Source organism: Chiroxiphia lanceolata, chromosome 9 (genome assembly GCF_009829145.1).
Source record: "Chiroxiphia lanceolata isolate bChiLan1 chromosome 9, bChiLan1.pri, whole genome shotgun sequence".
In the NCBI taxonomy this organism is placed as follows: domain Eukaryota; kingdom Metazoa; phylum Chordata; class Aves; order Passeriformes; family Pipridae; genus Chiroxiphia; species Chiroxiphia lanceolata.
Window position 1 is genome coordinate 28,562,073 of NC_045645.1, and position 17,174 is coordinate 28,579,246.

The 17,174-nt window shown below is 41.1% G+C and overlaps 1 protein-coding gene across 2 annotated transcripts in view; it reads left to right on the top strand.

Annotated features, from left to right (window-relative positions):
• LOC116790931 (BMP/retinoic acid-inducible neural-specific protein 3) overlaps positions 1–17,174 on the top strand; it is a 167,246-nt gene that overhangs the window by 118,607 nt on the left and 31,465 nt on the right. For both annotated transcript variants that reach the window (XM_032696474.1, XM_032696475.1), the window contains exons 5-6: positions 3,376–3,481; positions 5,893–6,129. In XM_032696474.1, coding sequence (XP_032552365.1) covers positions 3,376–3,481; positions 5,893–6,129 — 343 coding nt within the window. The remainder of the gene's footprint in view (positions 1–3,375; positions 3,482–5,892; positions 6,130–17,174) is intronic.

Here is a 17,174-nt window from a genome sequence, read left to right on the forward strand (position 1 = left end):
AGCTGAAAGCCCTGCTGCCCAGGGAAACCTGTTCTGTGCTAATCTCTGCAAACAAGGCTGGAGAACAGCCTGCCTGGCTCGTGGCAGAGATTTCACCCTTGCTTTGTTACCCCTTCTTAGGGGGTTTGGTTATTAAATAACTTTGTCCTGTGGTGTTTGGCTTTGTGAGCTCGTGTTCTTTGTCTTACAAACCAAGGATGTGGTTCTGGTGCTCTTTGTGCATATTCAGTCCCTTCTGGACCATCTCAGCATAATCTGCATTTAGATTTTACCTTTCCCTCTCCTCTTATTGGTTCATCTTTTTTTGTGCACTCTCAGGCAAAACAGTTTTCAGTTGTGATCTTGGGACTGAACAAAGTCACACTTCTCTGCCTGGAAGATAATTGAAGACGTGCCATTGCCTCTCCAATCTCACTTCTGTTGTTCCTGAAACAAAAAACTGTAAAATCATCTGTGACACCAGTAACACTAAGATCAAACCAGAATTAATGTATTTGTACCACTTCCCCCCCCACCATCCCCCAGTCTGCTTTTTTATCAACAGGAGTTACCCCAAAATGTCCAAGGCCAGGTTGGATGGGGCTTGGAGCAACCTGGGCTAGTGGAAGGTGTCCCTGCCCATGGCAGAGGTGGTACTGGATGAGCTTTAAGGTCCCTTCCATCCCAAACCAACCTGTGATTCTGTGATCTATGACAATTAAATCCTTTCTTTTGATGGGAATTTGAAGCTTCCATTCATCAACCACTCAAATTCTCTTTCTGGTTTACAATCTTTGTGGAGCAGGATTTGTGCAAGACATAAAAAAAGCACGTGGAACTGCATCACTGACCTCTGAGTAGAATTGTCACCCATCAAAAGTGGAAGGTTGAATGATCTTCGTGTTCTTTAGTATTTCTTTGTTACATTTTGAGACCATACATTTTGACTTTCTTCTTGCAATGTATTTTCCATGCAGAAGTTAAAAGTACCAGAGCTGATCGAGGAAGGGGAAGGTACTTGGGAAAAGTAAAAGAGTGAATAATATAAATATATAGATTTGAGTGAAAAGTTTAGAAAAGGTCCTTGTTTATTGCCTAATTTGTTAAGCATCGTCTTTTATTGCTATCATTAGAACTATATTTTATTATTTCCTTGTAACAATCATGAACATCTCTAAGTCACATCCAAATTTAACTGTCCTCAGCTTTTTTTTCATAGAATCAATTTTCTTCTGAATCAATGTATTTACACAACCAGTCCCTAATAGTAAAAAAACTTTTAATGGTGGTTTTTTTCCCCATTCTGCCTCTTGGCACATCTAAATACACCGAGTGCCCTCACTCAAAACACTGGTAGTCTCTACCTATGTTTTGCATAATTCAGATGGAGCAAAGAAGCATGAACAAAAAGGGCACAATAACTAAAAAGCTACTTACTAACCTTCCTTATTTTGTGATTTCAGGTGTCATAAGAGTAATAAGAATGGATAGGAATTGTAAAATTTGCTTTGCAGTTTATACATTTCATTTGACTTCATGTAGCTCCATTGCCTTATATTCAAGTGGTTGAAGATCATAATAATATACAAACAAAAACAACACTAAAATAAATGGAGCTTTAAATAAAGAATTGCACAGGTGAAGGCTGGGCATAATATTTCAGAGCTAGGATAAAACTCACTGCAACATTCCCCTGCCTTTTATTGTCTTCTGGCTATTCTTATTTGATCTGGATAACTCTGTTATTGTATAAAGAGATTGGGATTCTGTAAACGGGCTGGGGGTGTTACCAAAAAAGGAGATTTTAAGAGTGGAATTTTGGACTCCTTATTGGCAGAGGACTGAAGGATCCCAGGTAAATCACAGCTGTCATCCCAGCTGCTGCCCAAGCCCAAACGTGATGCCTGTGCAAGAGTACCTCATATAATACATATAATGCCTGACAGCATAGAAAATAGAAGTGGGGGCATTAAAAACTGAGGCAGATCACCAAATAAGGGTAAATCTGGCCCCAATTTCTGAAATAGCTCAAGGAAGAGAAGAAGTTCCAGGATGGTGGCTGAGCACAGTTTGGGAGGGGTGTGATAGAGGGTTTGGTTGTACTTTGACAGTAAATGAGTCTGGGACCATATCCCGTGGCCAGCATTCCCTGCTAGGGCTGTTTGTGTTGCTTTTATTCCACTTCCACTTTCTTCTTTCTGCCTGGTCTTGATATAAAGGAAAAGGAACTACAAGCCAATGAATTTTCTGCAGCACTCAATCCAGTTTAAAAATCTTGAGATCGTGGTACATCCACCTCTGCTGAGGGTTTGGGGTTTTTGTTGCTGTCTGTTCTGCTGTGGTGCTGCCCAGCTGCCCTGGGCAATTTCATTTTAAAAATAAATTTGCCTTTATAATCACTTTGTTGACACTTAAGAATTATCTACAACATCCCAGGAAGCATATAAATTATTATTATTTTTTTAAATTTTAAATATATTTACATGGGAGGGGGTGTGTGTAAATATACCAGGGGGTATTAAGATTGGATATTAGGAAAATTTATTCACTGAAAGAGTGGTCAGGCACTGGAACAGGCTGCCCAGGGCAGTGGTGGAATCACCATCCCTGGAAGTGTCCAAGAAAGGTGTAGATCTGATGCTTGGGGACGTGGCTAAGTGGTGGGTTAATGGTGGGACTTCACCATCTCAAAGGGCTTTTCCAGCTTTAATGATTCTGGGATTCTCTGATTTAAGTAACTGCTCTTTTCCAAACACAATCCTCAGCTGTGAAGCCAGAGCTCTGCTGGTGGTGGTTCTGTTTGATAAATGCAGCTGTATTTTGGTTTTGGTGACTACAATGGACAATGTCTAGAATTCTGTGTCTAATCTTACCTGACACCCTTCCCTGATGAAGAATCTCCCACCATTACCACTGTTACAAACACAGCTCATTAAAGGTTTTTACTTCCATATCCTGCTGGGCTTCACTGGAAAAGTCAAAGTTTTTTTCCATGATTTCAACAAGGAGTTTTGACAGAGCAAATCCCAGTCTTCATGTTTGTAAACCCTGTAATTCCCACAGCCATGAGAAATAAATAGTGTTTAGGCTGTTGGTTGGCTGTTGGGATGGCATTACACTGTTACAGCACTGTACTACTGTAGTATTTGTATAGTATTGTGATATTATAGTGTTTGGGAGGATTCCCTGCAGTGGAAAGATCCCTTCCTGCAGTTTGTGGCATCGGTGAAACGTTTGCAGTCCTCCTTTTTGCAATTAAAATGAGTTATTTCACCCTGATTAAGTCTGGGATGCATTGCTGGCTGAATTAAAGGGAAATTTCGCGAGATAATTTTCTGAACTCCTGGATTCTGCTTTGAATAATCCAGCAAGTGCTTCTCCCTTCCCCTGGCACAGGTGACAGAGACACGGACGGGGCCTCTTGGCTGCAGTAACTATGACAACCTAGATTCTGTCAGCTCAGTTCTGGTTCAGAGTCCCGAAAACAAGATTCAGTTGCAAGGTACGGAGGTGCAATTTCACTCATTTGTTTTGGAACGGGGTGACATTTATCACACTGTTTGTTTTTCTCTCTTCCCCCCCCTTCGTAAAAGGTCATTTTTCCTAATTTCTGCGTGTGTGTGTTTGTGCAATAAGACAAAGTGAAGGGAAATGTCAGCACCTCGTGCTGCCTGTGAGATAGAACCAATTTCTGTACCCATCAGAAAATAATTTGAATGGCCCTGTTAACATTTTGCATCCCCATTTAGCCTCCACTGGCACACTTTTTAAACAGCCTCAATTCCCAGATTCCACCAAGCAGGGGGTGACATTTGGAGTGCTCAGCCTGCTCTGCACATCCTGAGCAGGACCTGGCACCTCCTGCAGTTGTTCCACCAAAATTCAGGGAGTCACCAGAGGAGCAGGATATTTTTAAACACTCCAAATAACGAGGAGTCCAAAAGGCTCCTCTTGGGAATTTTAAGAAAGCTTGGAAGGTCAAGCATCTCACTCAGTAGGAAAGTAGTGGTGATTATACACACATAAAAATGAAAAAGGAAAAAAAATAGAGAGAAAGGGAAACAGAAAAAGGAAAAGGAGGGAGAGAGTCATAATTTTTAAATATTTTCTTTTCTTTTTTAATTCCAGGAGATGCATTTCCCAACCTGCATTTTAGGTAGATAAAAATTTCTGATAAGTCCCCCTGTATGGTATTAGACTGCTAATAATTGCTATTTTCAGTTACACAAGTGAAGCAGGAACAACTTATTGCCATGAAAACACACTAAATTCCCTTTAATGTATGTATTTGTGTAGACCTCTGACTACACACCACGAGAAAACAAAGCAATTCTTAATTTGCAGTTGCAGGGAGATATAGAATTATTTCCAATTTTTAAACATTTCTATATTGATTTATAAATCAATTGGACAGAGTGTGAAGTTTTTGGTGACTACAGACAACAGCTCTCAGGGATGATGATCCTTGTGGTCCCTTCCCTCTCAGGATATTCTCTCTGAGTCTTGCTTAAAATATCCATGTGTTTTATCTCCTTTTTCCTTTCTGTCTCCCCAGAATAAATTAAAAACCATAAAATTATAATTTTTTTTCCCCAGATAGAATGTATATTTAAAAAAAAAAAAAAAATCATTTCCCTTGGGATGTAAGGAGTATTTCCAGAAATAATTTGTGATTTTTAGTGATTCCCAGCATATTCATGATGTTTGTCTGTTCAAATTCAGAAAGTAATCTTTGCATCCCTCAGGCAGTGGTTGGTTGCCACTGGATTGTCTTTAGCAGAAATACATTGTCAGAACTGTGTAAACTCTTTAGTGGAAGAATGGAACAAGACTCATGTTTGTTTGTCTGGGCTTACTTTTCCTTGCACAGCTCTTCACAACCATACAAATACATTGAAAAATTCACTCAGGGAACAGCAGAGTTTTACAAATTTTGACATGAGATAGAAGAAAAAGTCAGACCTGGTTTCAGCAACTGTAATATGAGTTTCATCTTGGAAGGGTTATGAAATTACTGTTACAGTTATATTTTTGTATAGACCTAAAAATAAGGGATGATTCTGTGAAACTGCCCAAGTGCTTGTGTAAAAAAAATCTTGCATCAGAAATACCCAACTCATATGCTGAGAAATTACCTGGACCACAAATAAGCTCCACTGCTTCCAGAGAGTTTATTTTTGTCACAGAAAACAACAACAAACAGTAAATAAAAATGTATAATTTACCTCACTGTGGCTCTTTGATTGGTAGATCACTAATGTAGCTATAAAATACTATATATGTGTAAAATACTCATTCCCATCACCTCATAAATGATGGTCAGAGTTTTCAGACGGATAAATCTAAATTTCTGGTCGAGATTTTGAGCCACCTGCTCTGTTCTGGTCCATCAGTGTGACCTCCTATATGTCCTGGCAGGGTGAGGGCACACAGCAGAGGGATTTGTCACCTACCAGGAGTGTTTTGAAACCCCCCTTGGAGCTGGACAAAGCCCCCTTTCTCCTTTAGGGGATTCAAGAACGTTTCCTTTCTCAAGGTTTTGTAGCCCATCACATCCAGTGGATTGTCCCAGAGAAAAATGAACAGATCAGCTCAATTTTATTTTTCAAAAAGTCCCTCCCACCCAAATTTTTTCCCATCCTTAGCTTGCCCCTAGAGAATCATGAGAGATAATCAGAGTTCTTTAGACAAAGTGTATCTTGCTGTAACAAAAGAAACATGGCAAACAAGCCCAGTTTAGGATGGCAGTGTTCACCCTCACACCTCTTGTCCTGGTTACATTATCTCTTCCCCTTCATCAGTATTTTTGTTTTTCATGAGTGTTTCTTTGCTTGCTGCACCTGCTGGGGAAGCTGCTTGGCTCCAACCTTCCTTTGTGTTTGATAACATAATATTTTACTCCATTTCCTTCAGGCCTCCAGGTCATCCTGCCCGAGTACCTGCAGGAGCACTTTGTGCAGGCAGCTCTGAGCTACATCGCCTGCAACTCCGAGGGGGAGTTCATCTGCAAGGACAATGACTGCTGGTGTCAGTGTGGCCCCAAATTCCCCGAGTGCAACTGTCCCTACATGGACATTCAAGCCATGGAAGAAAGTTTGCTCCGCATAAGTGAGACTTGGAATGCCTACAACAGTGAATTTGAGGAATCTGGTGAGATTTTGGCATTTTTTTTTCCCCCCTCTTTGGCTGCATTTCGTACAATGGTCTGGGTTAGAAGGGACCTTAAAGATCATCTAATTCCAACCCATGCACAGGGACACCTTCCACTAGACCAGGCTCCATCTAAAGTCTCCAGAATTAACACATCTAAAGGTAGATGTTTTAAAATTCATCCTGGATCTGAGTGGAAGTTACAGGAATAACAACTTTCTAATCATCAGCTCATGATGATCCCAGTCTGTTCACTCACCTCAGGATTTGGGTAGATGTGTTTGACTATTCTTTGTGGCTATTCTTTGTGGCTATTCTTTGTGACTATGCTTTGTGGCATCCAGGACTATGAGAACTTGGTCCCTACTGGAGCAAGAAGTGTACTGGCAGAAAAATAGAACAAAGCCAGGTTATAAACTTTGGATGGGCATTCTGAATGTTTGTTCTGTACTGCAGCTGAAACAGCTGCTTTATTTCACATCTATTTTTCATAGTGTGGGGTCAGAGTTTCTCCTGCACTTCCCCTTTACCTTGTCCCTCCAGCAATGTCATAAAGCTGACATGGAGAGCAAAGCCAGCCCTTGACTGACTAAATTCACCCCATCACAGATGACAAATTGCTTCTTCCTTTGATTTCTCTTTGAACTGGCCCTGTCCATGTCGTCTCTACAACTTGCTTGTGCCACATTAGTTTTCCTGTAATGCATCAAGGTTTGTTTCATACATCATTTCACCTGTCCTGATCATCAGAACTCCCAGTCCCACAGAGAATGGGAACTACAGGTAAAATCAGTGTCTGAACAACTGTTTTCACAACTCACTTGCTCGGTGATATCAGTAACAGCTGTCTAACCAGATGGTGGGAAAAGTTAAGGAGAGCTCAGCAGACCTGGGAAAAATCACTGAGGAAGAAACAGAAATGAGGGAGATAAGAAAGAGTCAGAAAAAACCCCATAAAAATCAGAGGTTCTAATGAGTTGTATTGGAGAAAGAGAACAAAGCAGTAGCAGAGGGAGGGAAGAAGAGTATACAGTGGTCATGGGAAGAGCAGGATAAATATCAGTACAGTACTTAACTGTGAATGGACAGTACTTTAGACACAATCATTTTGTGTGTTTGTTGTTTTATTGCTAAAGACTGATTCCTCAATTCAAGAGAAGTGAGAATTTCAAGAGACCCAATATCAGTGCAAATTTCAGTCGTTGCAACTTTTAGTGAGACTTGATGCCTAAACCTGGGTCTGTTTAGAAGATCTTGGGCCCTTTTCCCATCCCTGTTCTCACTTTTAAGCAGGACACCAGAATTTACAATACTTCCCCCTGGAGGATCACAGACTTCTCTGATTACGAAAGCCTGAATTCATGTTTTGGTTTTGTGAACATTTGGGTGCAGTTTCCCAGTGACTATTTTGACCCCTTTAAGTATTTATGGAGCTGTGCTGTCATTTATTACTTTGTAAACTAGGACAAGTGTATTGGCTCTACAGAGGGACACATATTTTACCATATTTTGTCCTGTTTGAATGGATGTGACACTGTTCAGTGCCTGAAGAATGTCCTTTGAAGGAACCTTCTTGAGAGGAATTTTAGTTAAGCTGGAAGAGCACACACACCTGAATCTGTGCAGGATTCTTATGGCAAGCCCTATATGGGCATCAAGTGAATTAGGAGTGGGAATTGTTGTCAGCCACATTTGTAGTCCTGGGTTCAGGTCTGTGACATGAATGTCAGGGGAAAACTGGGAAGGAGTTAAATTCTGGGCTTTTAAAAAAGACTCTTTAGCTGTGCTGTGTGAATCACTAAAATGCCAACTTCACATATATCTGTCAATTAGGTAATTGGTGGTAGGTGTGGTTACTAAGAAGTGTGAAATTTAGGTTATTAACATCATTAAAACATATGCCACACTCCCCTCTTTAGTCCTTGAATTATTTAAATCATTTTTAACCTAATAAATATACCAAGCATGACTTCCATATCTCAGAGGTAGCTGAGGAAATTTCTGCTTTTATCTTAGAAACTGTTTTGCATAAAGATGTTCATGGGAAGGTGAGCTGGGTAACCTTGTGTGGGTCTGTGCTTGTATAAAAGTCAGCATGGGAACTTTTGATAGATGGTTTAGTCCCTGTGCATTCAACTCCCTATAGAAACTATGTATTTCCACCTGAGCAGCTCTTCCAGTGCTGTCACACTGTGAGCATTTCCAGCCACAGTGATAGAGATACAGATATTTTTCTAACCACTGAGTCATGTTTTGAAACGTTTGGAGATTGAGCAACATTTAAATTATGAAAAACACTAAAATATCAGTGTGCTCTGATTCATGTTAATGGCTTGTTCTGGGAATGAAAGAAACTATTAAACCCAGCCTTTGTCTAAATCAGTGGAAGTCAGCTTTTGAGTTATGTACATTGTTTCATTCTAATCTATTTATAATAAAAATCAATTAGCTAGCAACAAAGCCAGATTATGTGGTAATTTCAGTCTGAGTAGTGAGGGGCAAGATAATCCAGAGCACTGACTGCTGGCCCAGACAGACTGCTGTTAACAGCAGGGGCATGAATGAATTCATGGATCCTGTTCTTTGGCACTCTCAACTCCAGATTTAAGCAGAGTAAATACAAGCAAATTAATTCTTTAACTTTTCTGCCTCCCAAACCCTTTCTTATCTTACATATTGCAAAATAGTCCCCTGACTCCAGAAACTAATCTTGTCCCCTAATACAGACCTGTAAGACTTGCCAGGTTCACTCGAGGTCGTGCACAGTGCCTGGGCACAGAATTTAGTTTGAAGAGGAAGGACTAAACATTCTCTTTAAGATGGTTTGTTTACCCTGGGTGTTATCTCTCCTCCTGTCTGCTCAAGATAAAACAACTGGGGTTTTTTTTGAAGGCTGGGGTGGAGAAGAGAAGGCCCAGGGACCGTGTGTGTCAATACCTGAAGGGAGGGGGCAAAGGGGACAGAGTCAGGACAAGGGGCAATGGGCACTAAAACACAGGAGGTTCCCTCTGAACATCAATAAACACCTTTTCACTATGAGGGTGACCTGGCTGGCCCAAGGAGGCTGTGGAGTCTCCATCCTTGGAGTCATTCAGAAGGTGACTGGCCATGGTCCTGGGCAGCTGGGTCTAGGTGGCCCCTCTTCAGCAGGGGTTTGGATCAGATGTTCTTTCCCATCTCATCCTGTTGCTCTGTGACCAAAGAATTTCCCTGTTTTTCACCCTGGAGGACTCTGGTGTGGAATTTGGGCTTGCTGGGAGTGACAACCCTCTTTTGAGCCACTGTGGCTGTCACAAATTAGATGACTGGGCACTTTCCAGTTCAGAATGTGTTGTTCATCATTGTGTGCAGAGTGGATTCCACTCAGGCTCTTCAGGAACTTTTTGACTACTCAAATGCCATTTTGGAGGATGTGGAGCAGTATGTTATTCATCTCTCAGTAAATCTGGCTGCCTTTTTCACCTCTCTAGATGCCCTCCAGCAATAAATACTTGATCACTATTAGCTCAATGAGCTTCATATCAGCTCTTTAAGTCAGGTTATGTGCTAAGTTCTCAAGGAAAATACAGGAGCTACTTCAAACTGTTTACTCTGAACCATCTGCTTATTCTTTATCAGATCTTGTGGCCTCCAGACTCAGCTACAACCCAAGCAAATGAGCAGCTGTTCAACCTTTAATAACAAATTTCATTCGTTTCTTGAGGCCTTGGAATTACTGTGTAAGCAAAGCTCTCCCTGAGACCACCACTGCAAGAAGCTGTGCTCTTACCATCCAACATGAGGTCTGAAAATATCCCCTCTAATGGAATCAAGCAGTGTTTCATTTACCCTCTCTCCAAGTGCAGGAAAGTGGCCTTCCAGGGGAATTTGTAGCCTGAGACACAACTGGATAATGCAGTTGAGCTGCTGTTACCACAAGTCCCTGGGTTGCACTGACATTTCACAGGATGGAGCCCACCCATGTTAGTTGGATTAAAGATTAAAGCACTGCAATCCTCACCACACTTCCCTGTAGCCTCCCCACCTTTACACTGTGTTATTCTTTAACACTGCCAATTTTCTTGTACCCCTTCTGCCCCCAATACCAGGAGCATGTACTTGTCCAGGTGCTCCTCCTACCTCATCCTCTCACTAAACTCTGTCTTCCCATTTCAGGAGGAAGCTTTGCCCTAAGCACTCGAGTGCAATTGGTTTCCCACAATAAAGAGCATCAAAAGATTCCTTGGGGAAAAAAAGAAAAAATCTCAAGTTTTGGAAGTCTGTAGGACTTCCACAGCTTATGGTTGCAGCAGTGTTGAGGATGGTGTTGGTAAATATGTTGTCTTGTTACACATCACTGCTCTGGGAAGTTTTTGAAACTGTCTTGTCAAGACAACGTACAAAGAAGCAAATTCTGCCCCACAACTCTGACTGGCAATTTAACATTTTACAGAGATCATGACCCACTGCTCTATAACACACAAAAGTCAGGAAAATCCCCAGAGACATCCACAGGCTCTGGATTCTGACAGCAGGGATGAGAAGATGATCACACACTGCCTGTGCCGTGATCTTGGGGTGGTTGGCTGCTGAGTGCCTTTGGAAATCTGAACACTTCATTTAAACAATTTAAAGGACAGCAATTTTCTTTTAAGGTGATCTGCTCGTTGACATCAGAAAGAAATTTGTAGCAGTCCCTGCAGCAACTTAATTTCATTTTTCTAAATAAAAAAGGCCATCAACATAAAGAAGGACATGGATGATGGGGTTGCTCAAACAACAGAAGATGGCAAAAGTGCATTTTCATAATTTCTTTTTTTTTATGTCTGGCATTTATGAGGCCTCCTGGAAACATGAAAAGAAAATCTGCCATCAAGCATTTATTTTCCCATATCTGGTATTCAGCAGCAGCTTCTGCCTTCCCTTTGCACATTCCCCAAGTGCTGGGAGTGGAATAACTTTCTCCCCCTCAAAGGTAACAAAATCTCTTTGGGAGTGTTTCCTTGATGTGCAACAAATATGGTGAGATATCATTTCAAAGGAGCTTTGAAATTAAAACCTCATTCTTTCAAAGGTAGTTTAAACATGAAATCCTGTGGAAGGAATAGCAGGCCTGCCACAAACTCAACACAAGTTTTACTGCCACGGTTGGGCTTAAAGGGGATTCAGTGATGCACTGAAATATGTGCCTTTTGGAATCCTTTGTAGTCCATTAACTTTGGATTTGACTTGTGTGCTTGGATGTCCAGCAGCAGCTAAAGCAGATCAGAGCCAGAGCCATGGAGGACTTTGCAGAGCTGGGCCAATAACACAAGCTCTGTTTACTCAACCAGACGTGTGGCTTCACAGACATCATTAAACATCAAAAGTCACCTTGTGAATATTTTGAAATGTATCCTTCTGCAGCCTTAAATGACAAACAACTCCTCAAAATGTCGAGTTTGATTTTTTTTTCAGTCACTTCTGTATCTGCTTTACAGAGATAATTCAAAAGGTAAATTTCAGTATCACAGAAAGTGCCAGTGATAGAAGTGCAGCCAAAGTAAATTGATATTAACTTGCACATTAATATTTGCTGAAACTATTTTTCATTGTGCATCCATCCTCAGTCACTGCTTTGATTGCAAAAGCACTATCAGAAGTGAATTGCTGTTGCAAGCTATTCTTAAATCCCTGGATTCAATGCCTTTGGATTTCATGTCTAATGCATTTCATAATTCCCTAATAACTCTGGGATGTCTTGCTGTTGGTCATTGGTTACCTTTTACATGTACTGACTCAAAATCACCTGAAAAAATCCACAGTTTTGAAAGGTTCACCTAAAACTTCAGTCTGAATCCCCAGTTAATGTGTAGCACTGCAAAGCTGTTCCCAAAGTTTTCTTGTTTGCATCAGCAGAGATTGCTTTTGAGACTTTGGAGTCCTGCTTCCTCAGTTCAATTATACTTTTCCATTTCTTTACAATGATTGAATTAATGATGTTCCCAAAATCTCTTGTATAAAAGAATTGGATTTAAAGGGCTGCAGAAAGTGGGTTCTAATAGAGGAGATGATAAGCTTATTACTGAATTAAATATCAGTAATACTAAAGATGAGCAAGTTCAAGCATGCCATTTTTTTTTTTGGGGGGGGGGTAGCATTTGCATCTTCTATAATTACTTTTATGTAAAATCCACAGAAAGTAATAGGAGAGATCATCTCCAGCATTTCATGGTCTGCAGTGAGATTTAGAGAATTATCCATTTCATAGTGTCATGAATTTGTATCTCCATCTTCAAAACTGCAAAGTGTGGAAAACCACCATATTTTGATAATACACTCCCCGAACTCTCCCCCTTCTCCTTCAGCTCCTATTTTCCCATATGAAATATGGGAAATGAAATATGGCCATGCTGTAAAATGCCACCTTTGGACAAGAAAGGCTCTTTTCACTAAGCACAGACCTGCAGATTTTTTTTTTTTTTTTTTTTTTTTTTTTTTTTTAGTAAACCCAAGCACAGCAAAGAGCCCAAAGCTGGTCTCGGGAAAAGTGAAGAATTAGTTTTCTCTCACTCTTGAAGTTCATGTGGCCCTTAATCAAGAGAAACTCCTCTGCAAACTGGGCCGGTATTTTTGCCATTGAATATTTCTAAAAGGCAAAACACGTTACAAATCACACTTTGGTGGGATGGGTGCTGGTCCTGAGTTGTGATTCCTCCAGTGTCTCTATAATAAACAGGACTGTGCCCTCACTCCTGGCTCCAAAACTGCTCTGCTCTTTCTTGTGAAGGATCCTGATCCCCATTTCCACGGTGAAAGTTGTTCCCAACGCCCAGGCTGCACAGGGGCTGTAAAATAAAGCAAAATCCAGACTGAAAACTGCAATTGGCTCCGAGCTGGAAGTGCAGCTGCTCAGGGGAGAATTCTCTGCACTCCCTGCCAGCCTTATGGATTTGTTACAGATGGACAGCATTGCCTTGATGGTTATTGAGGCTGTAAAGAAGCTGTAAAGGAGGAATTCTAAGATTGTTCCGAAGCCAGAGACAGCCACATAGTCAGTCAATACATCCACCCGTAGCAAGTGATCAAATTTGAGCTCCAAATCTACACAGATCCCTCCGTATTTCTCAGAAAAGAGAATTGCACAGTCACTTTTCGTGCATGTAGATACTCTTGGGTGCTGAGCACACTGTAATACAGAGTAAGACATCTGTTGGGTCATTTTCTTCTGTTCATTTTGTGTCACAATCAAAAAATAACAGCTGTAGCCAGACTTACTTAATTTGCTAAAAATATATTTATGCTTAAATAAAAAAAAACCCCAAACCAGGCAGTTAAACAAAATGCGAGGTTAAGTCCTTAACTTAGATTTAAATAGACTAAATTTTAAGTAAAAAAACCCCCAAAAACATGTAAATAAATTTAAACAGATTGTCCAGTGCTGAAGATGGAAATCTTAGATGTCTGGTGTACAAAGTGCATTGTGATGAGAGCTAAAGGCAAACTCATATCTTCAAGACCAAATGAGAATCACGACATAAAGATGCAGGAAACCTGGGGGCAAGAATTCCACATCATCAGTTAGGTACTGGCTTTTTCATCCTCTCGTATACCAGTGTCAGCTGAAGTTCTGGAATCAATTATGGGTCATATAATTCTCTCCTGGCAGGGCATTAAGGAATGCAACATTGTCCCTCAGGTGGAGCTTTCTTTCTCCTCCTCTCCATCAGACAAGTATTTTAAAACCCTGCTGTGATTATGGTGTGTCAGGTTCTTTCTGATGGAGGGCTCCAGAAAAGCTGCAGCCAGTCTGCATTTCACCTGGGATGTTTAACCTCAAAAATCCCTCTCTCTAGGCAGAAAAATCCAGTATAACTTTGTTTGCCAGCCCAGTAAGGCACAGATTTTTGCTCTTGCTGTGGCACAAATTCCTTCTTAAAATGGTTTTAGCAGAAGTGGACACCACGGGATTCCTTTTGATTGCCTCTCACTATCTTCAAATCAAAGTCACCTGGCTGACAAGTAAAAAGGTAATTCTTCCCAGCTGCCAACTTGCAGATTGACTCCATCAAGTAGACACTGACCTGGGTTGCAGCCTTCTCCCTTCTTACCAGCAGTAGTAATGTTCTTAACAGTGCCCTCAATAACTCCTGTATAAACTACAGTGATGTTGCTTTAAAAAATTTCAGACTGCCATTTAATCACTAGCTAAAAATTATCTTGGCATTGACAGTGTTCTCTATGATTCTTCCAGCCTAGAAGAGAAAATAACCAGCAACTCCCCCACCTAAAACCCACAAAAATACTCAAAGAGAAACTGCATCCTAGGACAGACATTTTAAAACATAGTTAATGTACCAAATGTCTCGTTTATATCTGTTCCAAATGACTAAAAGGCAGTAAAAGGGCAGAAGGGAACTGCAGGCACAATTTGGAAATGTCAGTTTAGAGGGAGGTGTTACCACACGTACACTCTGAGCAGAAGAAACTTATTGCATTTATAGTGGAAGAAAAGTGCCCAGAGTGACTTTTGATCTCCACGTTGAGATTTCAAATCTTAACTAACGTCCCAAGGTGACTGGCTTTGCCTTGGCACCCCAGGCAGACTGGAAACTCAGAGGCCCCCACTGTCATTTGCACTGAAGACAGTTCCCACTAGGAGTTCTCTCTTACCACAGTCCACTGACACATCCCTGCTTTCCCAGCTGCTGTGATTCAATTCAAATGCACGTAAAGGGAGCTTAAAAATTAAACCCGGAATTGAAACTCGATGCTGGAGGATTTCTTCAGTTTATAAACTCGGCCAGTTTGACCCTTGCTGTCTAAGAAGCTTTGTGTTCATTGACTGGGGAGCAGGGGAATGTACCCATCAGAGGGTCCTTGGCAGCTCCGTGGCATGGAAACCACAGGGGTGCTGGCCCAGGGCACTCAGGTGGCACAGCCTGTCCCTCCGCTGACCAGGACAGACCCATTGCCATGCACAGTGAGTCTCACCCAAATCTTAATTGAAGGACTCCTGGTGAACAGCCTGGACTGACTCACTGGCAGCTGAAGGTGCTTTTTTAATCAGGGAGAATAAAGACCTCAATCAATACGGTTCAAACCATTTGCCCCCGAGCAGCAGAGCCGTGGTTTGCTTTAAAACAAGAGCTCACAGCTTCGGGCTCGAGGCCAAGAAAACTCAGCCCTCCCGAGTTCTTAATATAATTATTGTTTTCGCTATTATCTTGCAAGGGTGTTAATTTGCCTCCCAGTAATTAACTTCCCTCTGTGGTTGTCAGGAAGTTTAATCAATAACATGAGCAGATACACCAAGCTGCCCTTCCTTCTGTGACCAAAACTCCCCTCCCCAGCTCTCCCACCCCCGTGGAGGTGTCACTGTTTTAATCCAGTGAACAGGTGGGATGTGCATAATTTCTTCAGAGAGTCGGTGTCTCAGTTGTGCCTCTCCTACTCCAAAAAGTAGGGTACAGCCAATACAATTGCCCCTGTTCCAAAAGTAAAAGAGCATTATACAACTCCTGCTAAAGCAGCACCTGGCAAATCAACTTACTGAAAGTTTTACATGGCACTGCACTCCCAGATCCTTCAAACATTGTGGTGACATTGTAATAAGAGGAGGAGCAGAAGGCTTGATCTAATATAATTCTACTTATGTCCACCATGTACAGGACATAATGTAATTCCCTTCCAAGCTAGTGACAAACCCCCCTCATTCTTGGTGGAATTCCAATCTGCCTTGGCAGCTTTGGGCTTGCTTTATTAAGAGTGATGTCACTCTGTGGCCTCTCTTTTCTTCCAGGGTAGTGTTGTCTGTTCTGATTCATAGCTTCTTAAATCTTCTCCTGGAACAGCTTAACGCTGCTTATTTACTTCAATGTGTTTTCCAAGAACACTTTTCAGTTTCACTCATTCTCTTCCCTCATCTATCCTTCTGTGAATCGTTACATGTTTATTTACCCTTCCCAGTTTGCAGACTGCAGGAGTTCCCAGCACGATGGAGATCAAAGAAGGTAAATTTTGGACTGACAGAAGCTATGCCTACCCATAAGAATTACATCTTATGCACTGAGTGCATTTATAGTTCTGTAGAGAGATAATAATAGACACTGGAACATCCCAGCTGCAGGACTACTTAGAAACAATACTGAAATCATCAAAGTGTTTACAAAAAAAAAAAATCCAAAATGACCCATAGATACATTTTTTGAGACCTCTTTCTTGAAAGCTTAGTGTGAATTCCAAGGGACATCACTTTGAAGGGTAATGATGGAAACATTTTTAAAAGAGAGATGAGCCAAATTCACACCTGAAAGAAAACCTGACAGGATGAAGGGAAACGTCCTTCAAATCCTGGGATTTACAGGGACAGCTGTTGGAGTCTGGCTTTTTGGCCTCTGAAAAGTCAGCTTGCTGTCAAGGTCATATTTATATTGAGAATAAGAAGCGAGTCACTTGATTATAGGAAATGTGAGTCCTTCCAGCTCGTAGCAGAGCCCAGGGAAGGTTGTTTTCTGCTGCCCAGCAGAACTTCTGAATTAATCCACAATTTACAGGATGATATCCTGGTTTTACTACCAATTTCGACTCTGCCATTTTTTCGTCTTCATTTGGCACCAGGAGAGTTTCAAAGCTTGCAAGGGGAGGATTTGTGGTTTCCTGTTCCTCTCACAGGTTGACATTACCTGCATTAACTGTCTAATATACATATATATGCACATGTGGGTATGTGTATAACACATGTAACATATGTCACAGGATCAGAGAATCATTAAGGTTGGAAAATAACATACATACATACATTTCCTTCCTTCCCTGTGTCCTTCAGGAAGTTTAAAGTAGAAATCCTTTGCTTTGGAGAAGGAAACATTATAATTATTGGGAGAGCTGACTAATTTAGCTTAACAAGGGGGCAAGGGGAAGGAAAATTCAGATTTACTATCTCTTCTATCAAGAAATGAAGTTGTTTAAAGCTGCAGTCTTCTGCTTCTTTGAGTTGGATTATTTTCCAACATATATTCCTTGGAAAACAGCTGCTACTTCTTTGACAAATCGAGTCATGAAAAACTAAAATTCACGGCAGCATA